This window comes from Passer domesticus, chromosome 4, assembly GCF_036417665.1.
Source record: "Passer domesticus isolate bPasDom1 chromosome 4, bPasDom1.hap1, whole genome shotgun sequence".
In the NCBI taxonomy this organism is placed as follows: Eukaryota; Metazoa; Chordata; class Aves; order Passeriformes; family Passeridae; genus Passer; species Passer domesticus.
In genome coordinates this window covers 17,060,145-17,076,464 of record NC_087477.1, presented here as the reverse complement: position 1 = coordinate 17,076,464, position 16,320 = coordinate 17,060,145, and the positions used below count along the sequence as shown (strand labels likewise).

Genomic DNA, 16,320 nt, shown 5'->3' with positions numbered 1-16,320 from the left:
GGGCGCGCGCGCCCCCTGCGGCCGCCCCCGCCCCGCCCCGCCGCGCGCGCGGCTGGCCCCTCCCCTCGGGAGCCGGGAGAGCCCCCGCATCCAGCCCCTCTTCCTGCCCCCCTCCCCCGGAATGCCGCTCGCCGCTCCCGGTGGGATGGAAGTGCCCCCCGCGAGCCGCTTCCTTCTCCCCCGGTAGCAGGCGGCGGGGCCCCGAGTTCGGTGCAAAAATGCTGGGCATGTACGTGCCGGATAGGTTCGCCCTGAAGTCGTCCCGGGTGCAGGACGGGATGGGGCTCTACACGGCCCGCAGAGTGAAGAAGGTGGGTGATGGCGGGGGAACGGCCTGGCCCGGCCCGGCGGGGAGCGGCTGCCACGTATCACCGGGGAGTTGGGCGGCTCTCCCGCCCCTCTGCCCCGCTCCAAGTTCTCCTGAGCTGTGCCCGCCCGGGCTCCCTGTGCGCACGGCAGGCACCGCCCGCCCGCTCTCCCCTCCCGGTACAAGGAGTACAAGGAGCCTCCCCGGGGCGCTGCCGCCGCAGGCGGGAAGGGGCGAGGGGGCCGGCGGAGGGTTTGCTCCGAGGAATTTAATTTTCCCCCTTTTTTTTTTTTTTTTTTTTTTTTTGTTTTGTTTTGTTTTGTTTTTAAACTTGGTTTGTGCGTCTGGCGCAGCGTTGAGGGCAGAGCTCCCCCGGCGGGGCCGCCTCCCCGAGGGTCCCGCTCTGAGGGCGGGGGGCGCCGCCCGGAGCTCTCGGGCTCCCCTCGCCTCCCTCACGGCTCCCCAGGCTCGGCGGGGCCGTGGTTTAATTCCGTTTTTCGGCGTAATAAAGCCGGGCCCCTGAACGGTGTCATTCAGCTGAACCGAGTCTCGTACCCCAACCAGGTGATGCCTCTTCACGCTTCATAATTGGAAGTATCTTGATCATGTGAAATTCCAGCTGAGGTTGTCCAGGTGGCTTGTTAGGACTCATAAAGGCATCCCAAAACTACGAACACGTCATTAGTATCCACTTTTCTGTGTTTTGTACGTTTCGCCTTCTATCTTTGTCCTCATTTTGGCTCTGATTTTTTTCCTAATTTTTCACTGGTTTCATCAACAAGGCTTAGGCTCGATGGGGTGGAGGTCTCACATTTTTAAGGTGTCCCTGAGTGTTAGGAAGAGAACAATTTTATTTTGTTTGGTTTAATTCTTTAAAACTTTTTTACTGAGGTTCTGAAGTTTCATTTCAAAACTTCTTGGGTTTACACAGCAAGGAAGGTTGTACACTATTAGCATTTGTTCATCTCTGCACTCTGAAATAGAGTGAAACTCATGGGAATCAGCATCCCCAGTTCAGAGCTGGGGGTCTGAGCTTCTGTCCTTTACTCTGTTGACAACTGACCCACTGGAGCTGCATGCTGGGACAAATACAGCGTTTTCTTGCCTGAATTATTCCTCCTCACTTAGGACAGACAGCTGTGGTGTGCAAAGCCCTGCTCTGAAGAACAGGCAGAGGAACCAACTCTTGAGTTGCTCTGTGGTTTATTAAAACATACTCCTAAAATTTTCTGGGGACCTAAGTCCCGAGTTCTCTCTTGGGAGAAGGGTGGGTGTCTAAATAACACAGGTTGTACACTGGACACAGCAAGACTCCATGTTACTCTTTTCCAAGGAAAGAAAAGGTGCTCTTAACTTGTTCCCCTGTGTAGTAATGAGGCAGAAGTGCCACACTTTGTGGCTGTGGTTAAGAGTAGCTTATAGCTGTTAAATTAATTCCATGGAGTTTTGGGACTGGGAGGAGGTGTTGAATGTGACACTTTATTGTGAAGTTAGACCTAAGTTCCTGAGTAGGAAATGCTGCACTGTTGCTGTCACACAAATGCAGTTTTCTGAACTTAAAAAAAAAATGGGTGATCTTATAATCAGAAATTGCAGTACCAGCTCTCCAAGTGTTGTGGAGGCCTCTGAAAATTCTGCTATTAGCAAAGTTCTGGTAATAACACATTCTGAATTGCTACTGCCTACCATCTGCTTGTGTACCTTCAGGCATGGGGGGCTTTCAGGATTTTGCTTGTAATCATAAAAGGTGCAGACTTTTTGCTTTGTTGCCTTAACAAAGCTCTGATTCCCGCGTACCTGCTGTTTTCCACGAGCTGGCCTCAGGCTGCAGAGCACCCGCATCATGAGGCTCTCGGAGTAATCATCAGAGAGCCATTGCACTTCTCAGTGTTTTGCTGCAACTGGAAGATTAGTCACTGCTGCTTTTTTGAAAGCACCTGTTGAAAACAGCTTTTTCAGCACTGGAAAAATGTGCTTTTCTATGCTGAATCATTTCTCTGCCTTCACATTGTGTTGTATGCTTCGCTTTTATTGAGCAGAGGGGAAGTTGAAGTCTAGAGTGTGCTTTTGATTAATGCATGTTGGCATATAACAACATGTTTATTAACCAGAAATAACGTGTGTGTGTATATATATATATATATATATATATGAAGAAAATGGTCTGAAAGGCTAAACAAATAATTGCACTTATCCCCATGAACCAAGACATCAGGTTTTGGTTCCTCCCCAAATTTGAGAAGCCATAAAAAGTGCTCAGAATCTGCATTACCTGCAGCTTATGTTATGTTTACTCTGCGTTCAGAGGTGGGCATGTTGCTTTTGCAGTTGTTCTGAGCTTCCAGAAGGTCTTGAATGCTTGAGTATTGCAGTGGGGATTTCCTGGTTTGGAGTGCTGAGGTGGGAATGGTGTGTGGCATTTGCTGTTCTGAGCTGTTCCCGTGCTTCAGCAATGGGTGAAATTAACACTGTGGGTGCTGTACACGTAGAGCTGTGTTTACCTGTTTTCACCTTCCTTGCTGATGAGGTAAGAGAAGGAGGAAGTTTCAGCCGAGTATTGAATCCCAGGATTTGAAAAACTGGCAGGGGAGGAGCTCTGACATTATTAATCAGAAGAATGATGAAGGGTGGTATGGAAATCAATGAGAAGCAAGGACATGAAGCTGCAGAGTGCAGTTTTTACTGTCACTGCCCTTGTCTGACTCCTTTGTTGCTCTGGGCTCCAGTTGCTGACTTCTGCTGTTCTTGTGTTTTTACCTTCTGCTTTGCTGTTCCTTGTAGTGAAATGTCCCTTGTGCACATTTAAATATTTGTCCCTCAGTTCTGTTGCCTCATTCTGCAATGTCAGTTTCCTTGTCCTTTGTTTGTTACCACTTCAGGTTTAATTTTAAATACAAAGTTGTTTGTTTTTCTAAAAAAAAAAAAAAAAAAAAAGTGATTTCCTGTTTTCAAGAGGACCAGTGCTGGATTTTTTCCATTCCACTTTTTTCTCTTTACCTGTAGGCAATCTGTAAAAACTAAGCAAGAAGGAAAGCACGTAGCAAGCTGTTGCTGGGAATATGGAATGTGCCTGGAGGAAGGGATAAGTGGACAAGATCAATACTTTTTTTTAAAACCAAAATACTGTTGTTTTTAAAAGAAACACCAAATTTGCTTTTCAAGATACACTTAAAACCTCTAATGCTTGAAAGGATAAGTGCTTTTGGATCAGAATGCTGCCTGCAGGAACGCAGCATCCGACTTCGCAGGTTTTAGGGCCTCTCCCTGCAACCAGGGACATGGCAGTGAGTGTGGGGGGAAGTTGGGCCTGTGGAAGAAGAAAGTCCTATTTAATTACTTTGCCCTGCTGCTCCTGTGACGTCTGTGCAGGAAAAAAACCCCTGATGCCAAATGCTTTTGGAAGAGCATATCAATGGATGCTTTCACAGCGGGTGTTATGACTAGCAGGTGGTAGAACGTTTTAATTTTGTTTGTGAAGGCTCAAATTAATTCATAAGCACGTGCATACTCCTTTACAATTTTACACAAATCTCTCTGTATGATCAAGCCCTTGGTTATTCAGTCTTTTGATTTGTGGCACTTCAAAAAGTAGCGTTGCAAATAATCTCTCAAATAAATCTAATGTAAACTTGGTGCATGCCAAGTTCTTTGCTTTGGTTGGATGCCTGTTGCAAGGTGCTTCCTGAAAATTTTCTAAGAAATGTACGAAATTTGACTTGTAAATTTCAGCCTGATTTCAGATGAAGAAAAACCCTGCTTCCCAAAGGAGAAATAAGCATGCAGAAGGTAGGTATGGTTTTATAAGATTCTTCAAAGTATGGGAAGAATGGAAATGAGCTTCAAGTTGAACCCTTAAGGATGTGCACCTTCTTGGCAATAAAGTAGGACAATAAAGCAAAACTCTCCTTTTCTGTTTGAGGCTAAAAATTAACCCTCTGCTGGAGTTTGGTGATTGACTTGCCTTTTTTTTTTTCCCCTCTACTGATTCTTTTTCTTTTATAATTATTCTTTAGGGTGAAAAGTTTGGCCCCTTTGCAGGGGAAAAGCGAATGCCGCAGAAACTGGACGAGAACACAGACTGCAGGCTCATGTGGGAAGTGAGTAAAGTGACATCATGGCACCTCGCACAAAGTGTTCTCAGAATCAAGTTTTTCTGTAACAAATCCTTTCTATTTTGTTTCATAGCTTAAAGATCCTGTAGTGAGATTTAGTGCTTTTAAATGAGGCTGCCTGGGTGGAGGAGGGTTGACTTTTTTAAAGCTAAAGAAAAAGCAAATTATGGTTTCTAATCAATGAAGTGTGAAAAAACATCAAGTCAAGCCAAATGCAAATATAATAATGCTGTGAAAAATCATTAAAACATGTGAAAATAATTAGAAAAATTAAAATAATTTGAATTGGGAAGTGGATTGTAAGTTACAGAGATCCTGATTCATACTGATGAACAGGTACCAGCTTATGGCTTCCTTCTGCTGTAATATGAAGCGTTTCCTGGTGTGACACTGGTGTTGAGATTTGGCAAACTATATACCTGAAGTTTTAAAATTTTAGCAGATTTTAATGCAATGAGTAGGTGTGAGGTCTTTAGCAAAATGGAAGCCTGGTGCTGTGGGCAACTTTTTGTTTTTTGTGCATTAGGCAGAAGCAGCAGTTTATGCACTAGTTCTTGTAATTAGGTGCATAATCCATCCTAGCTCCTGTTGTACCTGTGTGTGCCTGAAGTAAAATCTGAGTTCACCAGTTGAGGAAATTACAATAGCGAAAAAGTACTGGCAATAACAAATTTTCCAACTTGTTAAAAATGCCTTCTTTCTGGTGCCTCTGTTCCGTCTTTATAATCTTTATTTACTCCTGTGGTTCTTTGAGCAGAATTTATTTTTTCTTTTTTTCCTTTTTTTCTCCTCAGCCAAGCAGTTTCTGTTGAATGCACATTGAGTCCTCTTTTACACTGAGGAGAGGACTCATTTCTGTCTTTTTTACCTTTCTGTTGTTAGAGGTGGAAGGACTGTTTACTGCATGGTACAAAAAAACCTTATGTTTGACATCTGGCTTAAAGCACTGTCAGTGCATTTACCACAAAATACATGTTTATTTGAAAAAATCTCTGGCATTAACATCACTGAGCAGCTTATGAAGTGAGCAGAGTATTGATGCAGCCTTTGCAGAGCTACAGATACATTCCATACACGAGAATGATGAGTGAGAGAATGTTAAAACCCCATCTCTTTTTACCCAAACTCAGTATAAATATTGTGAGTGGTGAAATATTCCTAGGTGAGTGCTAACTCCAGCCTGTGAAGCTCTGTTTTTCCTTTCCCTTTCTTTTGTCTATTTCATTCTAGGGGTGTGCCCCAAACGCACTTTCCCAAACAAGAGGTGTGCACAGTTTGTTCCCTTTCCCTTTTTGGGTTAGGTACTCACAGCAGCCAGTTTCATCCTCTTTGTTCCCAGCTGAAACCACAGCAATACAGTTTGCTTTTATTACAGATGTTTGCTGAGTACAGTACTTGTTAGTGTGCCCTGCCTCACTTGGCTCTTCCTGGTGTTTCTGCAGGTTGTTTTAAAATGCTTGTGCTAGAACAAGGTTTTCAGAAAAGACAGTGGGTGGATTACAGCAATGAGAAAGCCTTTAGGTTTGTTGGAAAGCTTTATGATTTTCCAGATTCCTCATTGCTCATACTTAAATAGATTTATCTGTTTCTGCACGACAGGAAAGAAAAGGCAAATACATTTATTTATTGGTGACACTAATGTGACCCCGTTGACAGCAAATCAGAAAATGAGGTTTTTATGAGCCGTTTTAAAATAATTTCATAATATCTTACTGTAACCTAGTTTTGAGAGCCTTGAAGAGATTCCTGCATACCAAATTTTATGACTTCCTGAATGTTTTAACCCAAGTTGTTCATGTTTACTGAAGTTGATCTGAACGTGAGCTTTATAATATAATTTAAATCATGCTGGGAGTAGTCTGAAGTTGAAAACTGAGACCAGGAATGCAGAAAGTAAGACTTGAACAGCCCAAGTAGATGGTTATTCCAGAGCCTGTGGGAAGCACGCACAGAAACTGGCCAAGTTTATGTGTAGTCAGCTGTACCAAAGATATTAAAAATAATTAATTTGAAGGCTATTGGTGGGAGTCACACTAAAGTCTGACTTCACAGTCTGATGGCAGTGAAAAAATAATGTTTTCAGAGAGAACACCTTCAGAAAGAAGTCTCAAGCAGTAGAGGCTTTCTGTGAGTCAAAAAAAAGGGCATTAGTGCGACATTTCTTTCCTTGGCATGTGATGCCTGGGATCCAGGCTTCAATTTTATGGAATATTTTGCTGTGAGGAAGTTTGCCACATGCATTTCTGGTTGTGCAGAGTAGTGCTCTGTGATGTGGTTGGTTTTGATCAAGCCATTCCTTTTTCTCCAAGACCAGCGTTGTGAGTTGGCATCTTTAAGGCATCACGTTGAGACGGAATTGCATGCATTGTGTTTTCTCTTGGTCTCAGGGAAAACGTGGCACCCAGAACATTTATTTGAGCCCAGTGATTTTGTTTAGGAAAATTACGAAGGTGTTAGAGTTTCTATTTAAATTAAATATAGCAGAATGCCATTACTCTGTCTGTAACGTGCATAGTTGTGAAGAAATCAAAGGTTTATACTTGCTCATTCAACAGATTCCTGGGAAGTGGAAGATTCCAGTGGGCGGGAAGCATCCTTGATCTTGCTGTTATCTTTGTAAAGTGCTACAGGCTGAAATATTTTATTTATGAGTGGTGTGAAAGGAAAAAAAACCCTCAAACAAACCTGTGGTAGCCATTTAGTTAAGAGTGATAATAAAAAGCCAAGAAGAGGTCCAAATGGCTTTGTGCTTTCTCTTTCTTTTTGTGTTATTCCCCAGCTCTCTAAATGTGCTGGTGAAGGACACAGCTTGTTGCTGGTGATGAATTGAGAGTTTTGTTGTTACACCTTGATTAAATACTTCTTTGTGTGTATTAGTAAACTTGGCATAGCAGCGTTGAACTGTGTGTATTTGCTGGGAGAAGCAAGTGCTTAAAGGCAAGCAGGAAATAATCTTCAGGTTAGAAGTTCACAGACGTTTTTGCTCTGGAGGCTCAGATGTGCCTTTGTGAAGAGAAGATATCAGTTCATTTATGTATGTTCTTTTCTTCATTATCCTTAACCAAGAAAGGGGAATTAATTTCACTCCTACTGGATTGTGGCAGGCATATTCTTCTGGTGATGACTTTGGCAAATGTTGAAACAAGGAGTGCTGGAAAGATTTGGTCCTTCTTCAAATACTCTGACATACCATGAAAAAATGTTGGTCAGGGTTGGATGGAACATAATACGCCATGTAATGCTGAATGTTGCATACTTCAGGTTGGGTTTCTGTCTATCTGCCAGGATCATGTTTTCTTCATTGTTACATTAAAATCAAAGAGATCAGAAAACAGTCTTGGCTTTCTTTTCAGAAGCCAATGTTTGTGTTTATTTATATAAGAAAATGAAATGAACTTACATTTCTACTGCTTAACTTGCATCACTTTTGCTGTGACAGTTGTTTTCAGTTAAATAAGCCTGCCTGAAAACTAGTGAAAGCAACAGAAAATCTGCTATTGGCTGCAGCCAGCTTTAGATCAGAGCTGTGGTGTTTAGGATTGGGGTATAAGAAGTCAAGCACATTAAGCTTGGTATGTTTTGGTGGCTTTCTTATTTTTTGGGGCTTTTTCTTCTTTCTTTGATATCTTGCCTATAAAATGTTCTTCTGGCATAGGAAGGCTCTTACACACAAGACATTAAGTCAAATGATGTCCATTGATTCATGATGAAATAAATATTAATTAGATGAATTCTGTGTTTGCTGTTAAGGTGAATATAAAACAATAAATCTAATTCTGATCAATATAGTCTTTAATTTTTCTGTGTGTAGACTACCTTCCCAGTGATTGTTCCTCATATACTGTTTACATTGAAAACTGTTTGCTTTTAAATGTTTTTGGCTGAATCTTTGTTTAAATTTCAGAAATGCTTTTGTTTTTCTCATTTCTTAAATGATCTGGGCTTTTACACAAATAAAAAATTGGTGTGCTATCTCAGCTACAAGTCTATGTCCCAGAATTTAGATTTTAGTAAATTATTCTCAAATGGGATAGATAGGTGTCCAGAGCAGTTATTAATGTTGTTATAATCAGCTCTGTTAAAACTTGCTTTAGCCATCTTTTTCCATGTTAAATGTATGACTTTGTATTAATTTTAGTGACTTTTAGTGTAGGTCATTACTGATATTTTGGTTCTGGTGACAAGAAGGATCTACTCCTGAAAGTAGCTGAGAGTGTTAACCTCCTGTCTTCAGTTACGGGATGTGTTTAAGATGCTGGAAGGCATGTGCTGCTAGGCTCAGGTGTTGGTATTCCAGTCTGAACTTACTGTAGAGGATCACACACAGTTTTCTTAGGGAGATTTGGGTATCATTCCAGGGAAAGCAAAGTTCAGCCCTGCTCCTGAAGGCTCCACAGAATGATTGCAGGAGTCTAGGAGTGAGCTGCCTGTACCCTTCTGTCCCTGGCAGGGTCAGATAATGTCATGCACCAGAAGGAGCTTCATTACCATGGAAAACTTGTGTGTTTTGGCTGAAGAAAAATGTCACATGCTGTCTCTGTCCCAGACTTATTACTGAGCAAGCAAATCAGCAGTTGCTGCCTCAGGTTTCTTTTGCTGGAGTTATTAAAATATCTCCAGCAATGTTAAAAAGTGAGTTTCTACTCTGCAGTGAGCTCTGTGATGGTCTGAACTCAGGATGCAGAAGTATTACATCTAGCTGTTTTATGCTACTGCAATAAAGATCATATTTTCAGCTAATCCAAAAAGAAGCAATGCAGAAACCAGTACTTTTCTCTACATTATTGTTTGATGAACGTAGATATTTTGATTTAGAAATGTTTAGGAAATTGTTTCCAGAAAGCAGCTTAGGTGTTATTTAGGCCTGTGTAGGGTTTCAATATGGGGAGCTTATACATTGACAAGGGACACATCTTTTCCTGAACTCTTCTGTTCCTGAATTCTTCTGGTGCTTGTTAATGTGGCACCATTCAAATTGTCTGATTGGCTTTGAGGTGGAACCTCACTGTGGTAACAGTCAGCGTCACATGTTTCATCTTACATTGAAGACATTTGACCGAGTCTGTTCAGTGATGCCTTTTGTGCTGATTCTGAGGAAGATAGTTCTTGGGCACCTCAGTTTGAGGTACATAATGTGGATATGTGTATGCATTTTAGTGTTGGTTTTAAGTGCTAGGTTTGGGATCCACTGCCATCAGTTCATCCACTGCCATCAGTTCATTTGGGAACCTTCTGTTCATGGAACCAGAAGAGGACTGGTTCATGTTACCAGTCTAGTCCACACAAAGTACAGTGTTTTTGCAGTTTTTCTTAACTTCTCATGCTCACATCTGTGTATCCAATCCAGCGTTATTTCTTTATGAGGTGAAAAAAACAGTGGAAAGTACAGAATGTTTTTAAGGGATTTATCGTGTTCCTTTATCGATAGTTTCCTTATGTGTTAAAGCTCTGCTTCGTGTTTGGCATCTCTTTGTGGATTGGCAGAGACTCTGAAAGCATAACTGAGATCACTGTGTATCACTGAAGCAAATTTAATTGTATAATTTAAGGATCAAGCAAATAAAGAAAAATTGATGAAAAGTTAGATAGTGTAATGTATAGTTTTTATATAGGGCCTGGATTGCTTCTCATTCCATCTCAAGATCTGATGGAAGCCTTTATAGGATCTACATGGTGGGCTCCTGTAACTTGTGCTTTGGTAGCTAAACACAAAGCCTCTGCAGAACTGGGTGATTATTACAGTGTCACAGAATAGTTTGGGTTGGAAAGCACCCTAAAGACCATCCAGTTCCAGCCCCCTGCCAGGGACAGGGATGCCACTCATTAGATCGGGTTGCCCATGGCCCCATCCCATCTGGCCTTGAACACTCCCAGGGTTGGGACATCCAGGGCCTCTCTGGGAAACCATTAGTGCTTAGTGTCAGATAATATTATTTCCAGATGCATTTCAATGTGTAGGTTTGACACTTTTCACTGTGGTTAATCCATGTGTTGGAAAGTCAGAGCTTTTAAAGTTTGAATGCTGGCACCTTTTCATGATGTGTCCTTTTTCCTTCAGAAGAGCAGTAATGAGCTTTGAAGATCCTTATTTGTTTGCAGAACTACAGTAATTCTTTTTTTGCTTAATCTGAGAACAACGTGCTGTCACCAGCTATTATTGTAATGGAATACAGTTTTTGTCTTTTTAATGATACTCTAAATGTTTAGGTAATTGAAGCAGTCATACTGAAGAAATATGATATTGCATTCTATTAGAAACAAATATAGCAAGAATGTGAGCAATTTATATACAAAGCCACGAAGACAATCTAATTTTGATCTTACATAGCCAAATTCCCTAGCTCTTAGGAAATACCTGCCCTGGATACTTCTTGTTGACAGATGGAAAATAAAATCCATTCCTTATATAAATAAATCACATGGAATAATAGTGTGGCTGTATGACCTCTTTGCATGGCTCACTGTTGTCTGGATCAGTGGAGATTCAAGTGATCTGTTGTTTAAAATGAAACAAATGGGGTTTTTTGGCAGTGACAGATGTATTTTTACAGCAGTATGTCCTTGTGTTTTGAGGGGGAAGAATGACTTAGTTAATGTTTTTATTTCTTTTATCTTCCTTTTGTCAAAGTAAGCTGGAATTCTGTCAAAATTGCAGAAATCATACGAATTATATGGATCTGTAATGGTAGCCAAAAGGTCTAGATATGGAGATGGATGTATCTTGTGTGCCCAATTCTTTTTTTCAAGAGTGTTTTTCACTGAGTGGAGAAAACCTGGACATATTTGGATTTTTAATTTCAATTTTGCTCAGGGATTTTTTTTTTTGGAATGTTTCAGGTTCGTGGGAGCAAAGGCGAGGTCCTTTACATCCTGGATGCCAGCAACCCGCGCCATTCGAACTGGCTGCGCTTTGTCCATGAGGCTCCATCCCAGGAACAGAAGAACCTGGCAGCCATCCAGGTAGATTTGGGGGATTCCTACCATTTGCTTCCTGTTACTGATTTACTAATTTGATTTCCTCTTTGGCCTTCATGTCTTGTAATGAAATTGCAAGATCTGAGGAAAGCAGAGAACTGCTTTTCTTTTTCTTCCCTTCTTTTTAGAACTCTTCTGTTTAAGGTAATACCACAAATAAGAGTGATAGGATGAAAGACCAGAAAAGGCCTTGGAATTTGGTGCTATTTGGAAGGTTTAAGGACTAATTATTTAGAGACCTGTGTGTGTTTCCTGCCAAACTTGGATATGGGCTTACTTGTCTGTCAAGCAGAATCATGCATTTTACATTATTGTTCAATAAAATGAGAAATATCATATAATATAGATAACATATTATATAATTAATTATGAAAGTGTGACAGGCTTGAAAGGAGGCACAGTGCTGAAAATATTTAAGTAGAAAACAGAAAATTGAACAATCTAATTATCTGATAGGATGATCATATAGTGCCTGAGGATTAATTATTAAAAAAAGATAGTTTTTTTGTCTTTGCTGTTGATCTGGATTTATCCAGCTTATTTTTTCATTTTTATAGTTGTCATTTGCAGCACTCTGTGGTAATGAGTTCCACTGCTTTAATTATGGTGAAATATGCTTCTGGTTTTCTTCTAGATACTCCTTAATTTCACTTGATTTCCCAGTTTTGGTATAACAGTGAATAGTTGCTTTATTTTTCTATGCCATCTTTGATTTTTTGGAATTCTGTTATGTCCTTTCACTTATATTCGACAGCTCTTCACTCAAGCTGAAGGGTCTTATTCTGTTTAATTGCTCATTTTTGGAAGTGTTCTGTGACTTTACAGGATACAACAGAGACAGGGATACCTTTCCAGTTCCAGCTGTTGTTCTTTTGGAGATTATTAAAGAAATTAGCTATCTGCTTTTCTTTTTTAACAGCTCAGTTTCACAGTAAATTAATTTCCACTCCCACATAAATAAGAATTACATGACTCTGTGAATTTTTTTCTCAAAATGTATACTTGACAAAATGTTGTTTCAGGCTAACTTAAGGTATTTGCTGATGTAATCCAAACTGGTAAACAATCAGGAAAAGGAGAATTATTTATCAGCATTTCTTAAAATGACTGTTCTGCTTTTTCATCATGAGATTACTTTCTTCCCCAAGGATTAGCCTGTGTGTCCCTGGCAAAAGAATTATAGTTTATTTTGAGGCCAGACCAAAAAAAAATTGTTTTTTCTGTGCCAGGAAAACAGAAGTTCGTTTCTGATGAAATTTGTTGTCCTCCTTATGGTAGCAGATGTGAACAGCTCTCATGCAGGAGGTGTGATTAGCACCTCATCAGTGCACAGTCATTGTTAGCAAAGGCAAAGTAAGGCTCACAAGAGAGAGCAGTGGGAACAATTAATGTTCATGATTATCTTTCCAGTAAATGATCTGAACTTCTGAATAGAAGTTTTAATGGAATATCCAGTGCATGCCAGTGGGTTTCTTTATAAAGAAAATGATAGAAATTAATAAAAATTTGCTAAATTATCTCACAGGGTTTTTTAGGACCTTAAAGCCTATCGTAATCCACAATATTCAGATGGAAAAATATTCTAGCCTTCATTGGGAGCTATTACTGAAAACTGGAGTATGGAGAAATGCCAGAATTGCTGTAGTAGTTTAGCCTTGTGTTCTGTTCAGTGTCACATTTGTGTCTCAGAGGTTTTCTGCCTTGCCATGCAATATAACACCATAGGAATAGATCAGGAGAGGGAGCTGAGGCTTCTGGATCTTTTGTGTGTGTGTGGTTGGTTGAGGTGCTGTATTTTAAATCAGGTATAATCTGAATTCTGGGCTCTGTGTGGGGGTGTGTGAAATCATCTTCACGCATTTCCTGGATTGCAGGTTCTGCCCTCAGACATTGCCTGTGTTGGTTTTACCTCTGCCAAACTTGACATCCTGGAGCTGCAGGGAAAGACTGGGAAAGGCAGTGTGCCCGTTTGGAGAGGTAGCCAGGGAGAACTGGCAGAACAGGTAGGCTGAAGAAGTGGTTTGCTGCCAGGGAATCAGATACAGAGGGAAATCAGGTAACACTCTGTGGGCACAGAGGCCAAGGGGGTAAGGATTAGGAAGGCTGGGTTGGAGCCAGCTGTTCAGGCTCTAAAGGGTGGAAAAGCCCTACACTCCCTCAGGTAACACAAGACTATGCTGCTTCCTCCTCTTGTGTTTTACACTTTCAGGAGTGATGACATAAGTGTTTTATGCTTTTGGATTAAAGTGTGATGGGCTGTCAGTGGTCCTGTGTTCCCTCTTACAAAGCAGATATGAAGGTGTGTAACTGTATGGAAAAGCCAAGAGGCTGCATGGAAGAGGTACCTGTAGTGGACCAAAAAGGAGATAGCAAGGGCTGTTGGAACTGGAAAACTGTGTTTGCTGAGCAGGTCTGTGTGGCTTACAGTATAAAAGATGACAGTAAAGGCAGAGGTGAGAAAAACAGAATTGAATAATAAACCAGGAATAACATGAAGGGAGGTTGTGTTGCCACCATGATGAGCAAGCACTTGGATTTTTCTCTCAAGGACCATTGTGGTTTGCTGCAGATGAGTGTTAGGAAAACAGCCAGCATGGTCTAAGCACATGGGCAGGTGGAATGGCTGCAGATGTGTTCTTAGAAATAGCAGGGGTTATTAAAATAATTTAAAAGGCTGTTCACTGTGTCTGCATGCACGTAGATTAATGTGATTCATACAGGTGCTGCTGGTGGGGGGAGAGAAATGTAAATTCTTTTGTGGTTTCTGGAGAGCTTCCATTGCTTTCACTCAAAATGCTGCCTTGAGGAGCTGCTACAGTGGTGGGTGTATCTTGATTAATTAGTGCTCTGAATACCTGGCTGTTAGCATTTGTTTGGATGGAAAAGCCAAACAAATTAACCTTGGAGGAGAAATGAGTTTAGATTGGGCTGGCACCAAAGCTAATTTCTTTCTAATGCAAATGTAACCCAGAGCACTCAAACATTGACAGATCCTAGTACTTGGGGCTTTATTTTTGCTTGGGATACATTACTTTTTATTTTTTCTTTTTATTTCCAAATTTTCAAAATCTTAAATAATTTAATTTTTTTTTTCATTATTATTTTTGATAATCTTGTAATAGAGAAGTGCTTCCCTTCATGAGGTTGTCTTGCTTTTAGAATAAGGTTGCCCTAAACAGTGATGTTTTAGAGATTTACCCAATGGTTTTATCCTGTGTGGAGACTGAGCGTAGAAAGACCTACTTTTCCTTATGTCAAGAGGATTTGTTTTGACTTTAGACTATACTAAATTGAAGGTTTCTGCAACTTGACAGGGACTTATGAAACCCAGTAACTTGTAGATGTGTACAGAGGTTAGGTTGGTGTGCTGATAGATATCTGGACTGCAGAATAGATCTTGAGGGAAAAAAAAATCATAATTTTTTGTTTTCCAATGCTGCTGTTGAGATAAGGACAGAAAAGTGGTGCATCCTTCAAAGCAGCAGCTCTATCCAGTCTACTGAATTAAGTAGTTTTCAGTCCTGTGTGACAGTATCTTGTGTAAAATATAACAGACCTTCTGCAACTCAGGGAATGCTACATCCCTGTTGACAGTTCAAATTAATCTTAGTGTATTACAAAAATTAAAAATCATTATCTTGTCCTTGCTCAAGGAAGCTTGTTACAAAATGTATGGCTAGATGCAGGGCAAAGAAGCTTCAGTTAACTTTTCTGGGTGTTATTCAGATAAGCTTTAAGATTTATGATAGAACTGGGAGTCTTCATTGCATAGAAATGAGTCTCCCTCAGTGCTTTGGGCAGTACCTAAAGCAGTTGGTTCACATACAGAAAAAAAAAAAGATATCTCTGTCTTACAGAATATCAGTTTAGGGGACAGATGTACAGATTCCTCCCCACACCCCATAGTGCTAGCCTTGGTAACTTTAATTAAGTAATCTCAAAGTTCAAAGTTGTTGGCTTACCTAGCTATTTGGAAGCTTGTCCAGGCATTATCAAGAAGCTTTTGGAGATTATCGTTATGTAGTTCGTGCTGTCGTGCAGAATGGGGACTGGACTCTTTGGCCTATTGTGGATCCACACTGATTTAAACCAGCACAGGCTTTAAAGTGCATTTTCCAGATGTGCCTGCTAATTTGATAGTGAAGATAACTGACAGGGATGAAAGCCCTGGTTGGAGAAGGCTGGGAATCTTAAGGAGAGAGAGAAAGAGAAAATAACACTATGTAAACATGCTGCTGAAAGCTATGTTAGAATTCCTGCAGTCAGCTGGGGAGAGAGATAAAGCTGTGTTGGTTATCTAAATTTTGCTATTTTTCTAACACTGAAATATTTCATTTTCAAACCCTGAAGTTCTTGTCAAGTAGAGTGTGGCAGGAGAGGACTTTAATGCCATCTCCACCTTGGTCTAAGCTACAGGGAATAGTGGAAAAGCCTCACAGGTGAGGCAGGGGAATATTCCCAAAATAGCAGAATACAAATGCACCTATGCATGCAGCCACACTGGGAAAGAAGTCTTCAGCAAGGCTGTTGTAGCATCGTGCTTCCTGAGGAGTGACACCAACCCTTCCATGGTTGAGGGATAATATTAGTTTAAGGTCTCATACTTGTCTAGATTTTTGTTTTTCTGACATAATTATTTATTGCTTCTACTTGCTGTTTGCAACAGGAGGGAGAAAATATTTTCTATCTGGCTGTGGAAGATATTGAAACAGACACAGAACTTCTCATTGGGTACTTGGACAGTGACATGGAAGAAGAGGAGGAGGAGGAGGAAGAAGTAACTGTTATCCAGGAAGATGAAGACAGTGGCAGCAATAAAGAAGTTCAACCAGCTGGTGACAAAGTTGCAGGTGAGCAATATGTAAAATATAGGGTTAACTTGAGAGCTTAAAAGTGGTGATAAAGAAAGAGAATACTAGCAGTGTA

At 40.7% G+C, this 16,320-nt stretch overlaps 1 protein-coding gene across 2 annotated transcripts in view; it reads left to right on the top strand.

The window, feature by feature from the left end:
• Nucleotides 1–89: 89 nt before the first annotated feature.
• Nucleotides 90–16,320, top strand: part of PRDM5 (PR/SET domain 5) — a 169,569-nt gene continuing 153,338 nt past the window's right edge. For both annotated transcript variants that reach the window (XM_064416379.1, XM_064416380.1), the window contains exons 1-4: nucleotides 90–311; nucleotides 4,321–4,404; nucleotides 11,257–11,379; nucleotides 16,061–16,244. In XM_064416379.1, coding sequence (XP_064272449.1) covers nucleotides 219–311; nucleotides 4,321–4,404; nucleotides 11,257–11,379; nucleotides 16,061–16,244 — 484 coding nt within the window. In that variant the 5' untranslated portion in view covers nucleotides 90–218. The remainder of the gene's footprint in view (nucleotides 312–4,320; nucleotides 4,405–11,256; nucleotides 11,380–16,060; nucleotides 16,245–16,320) is intronic.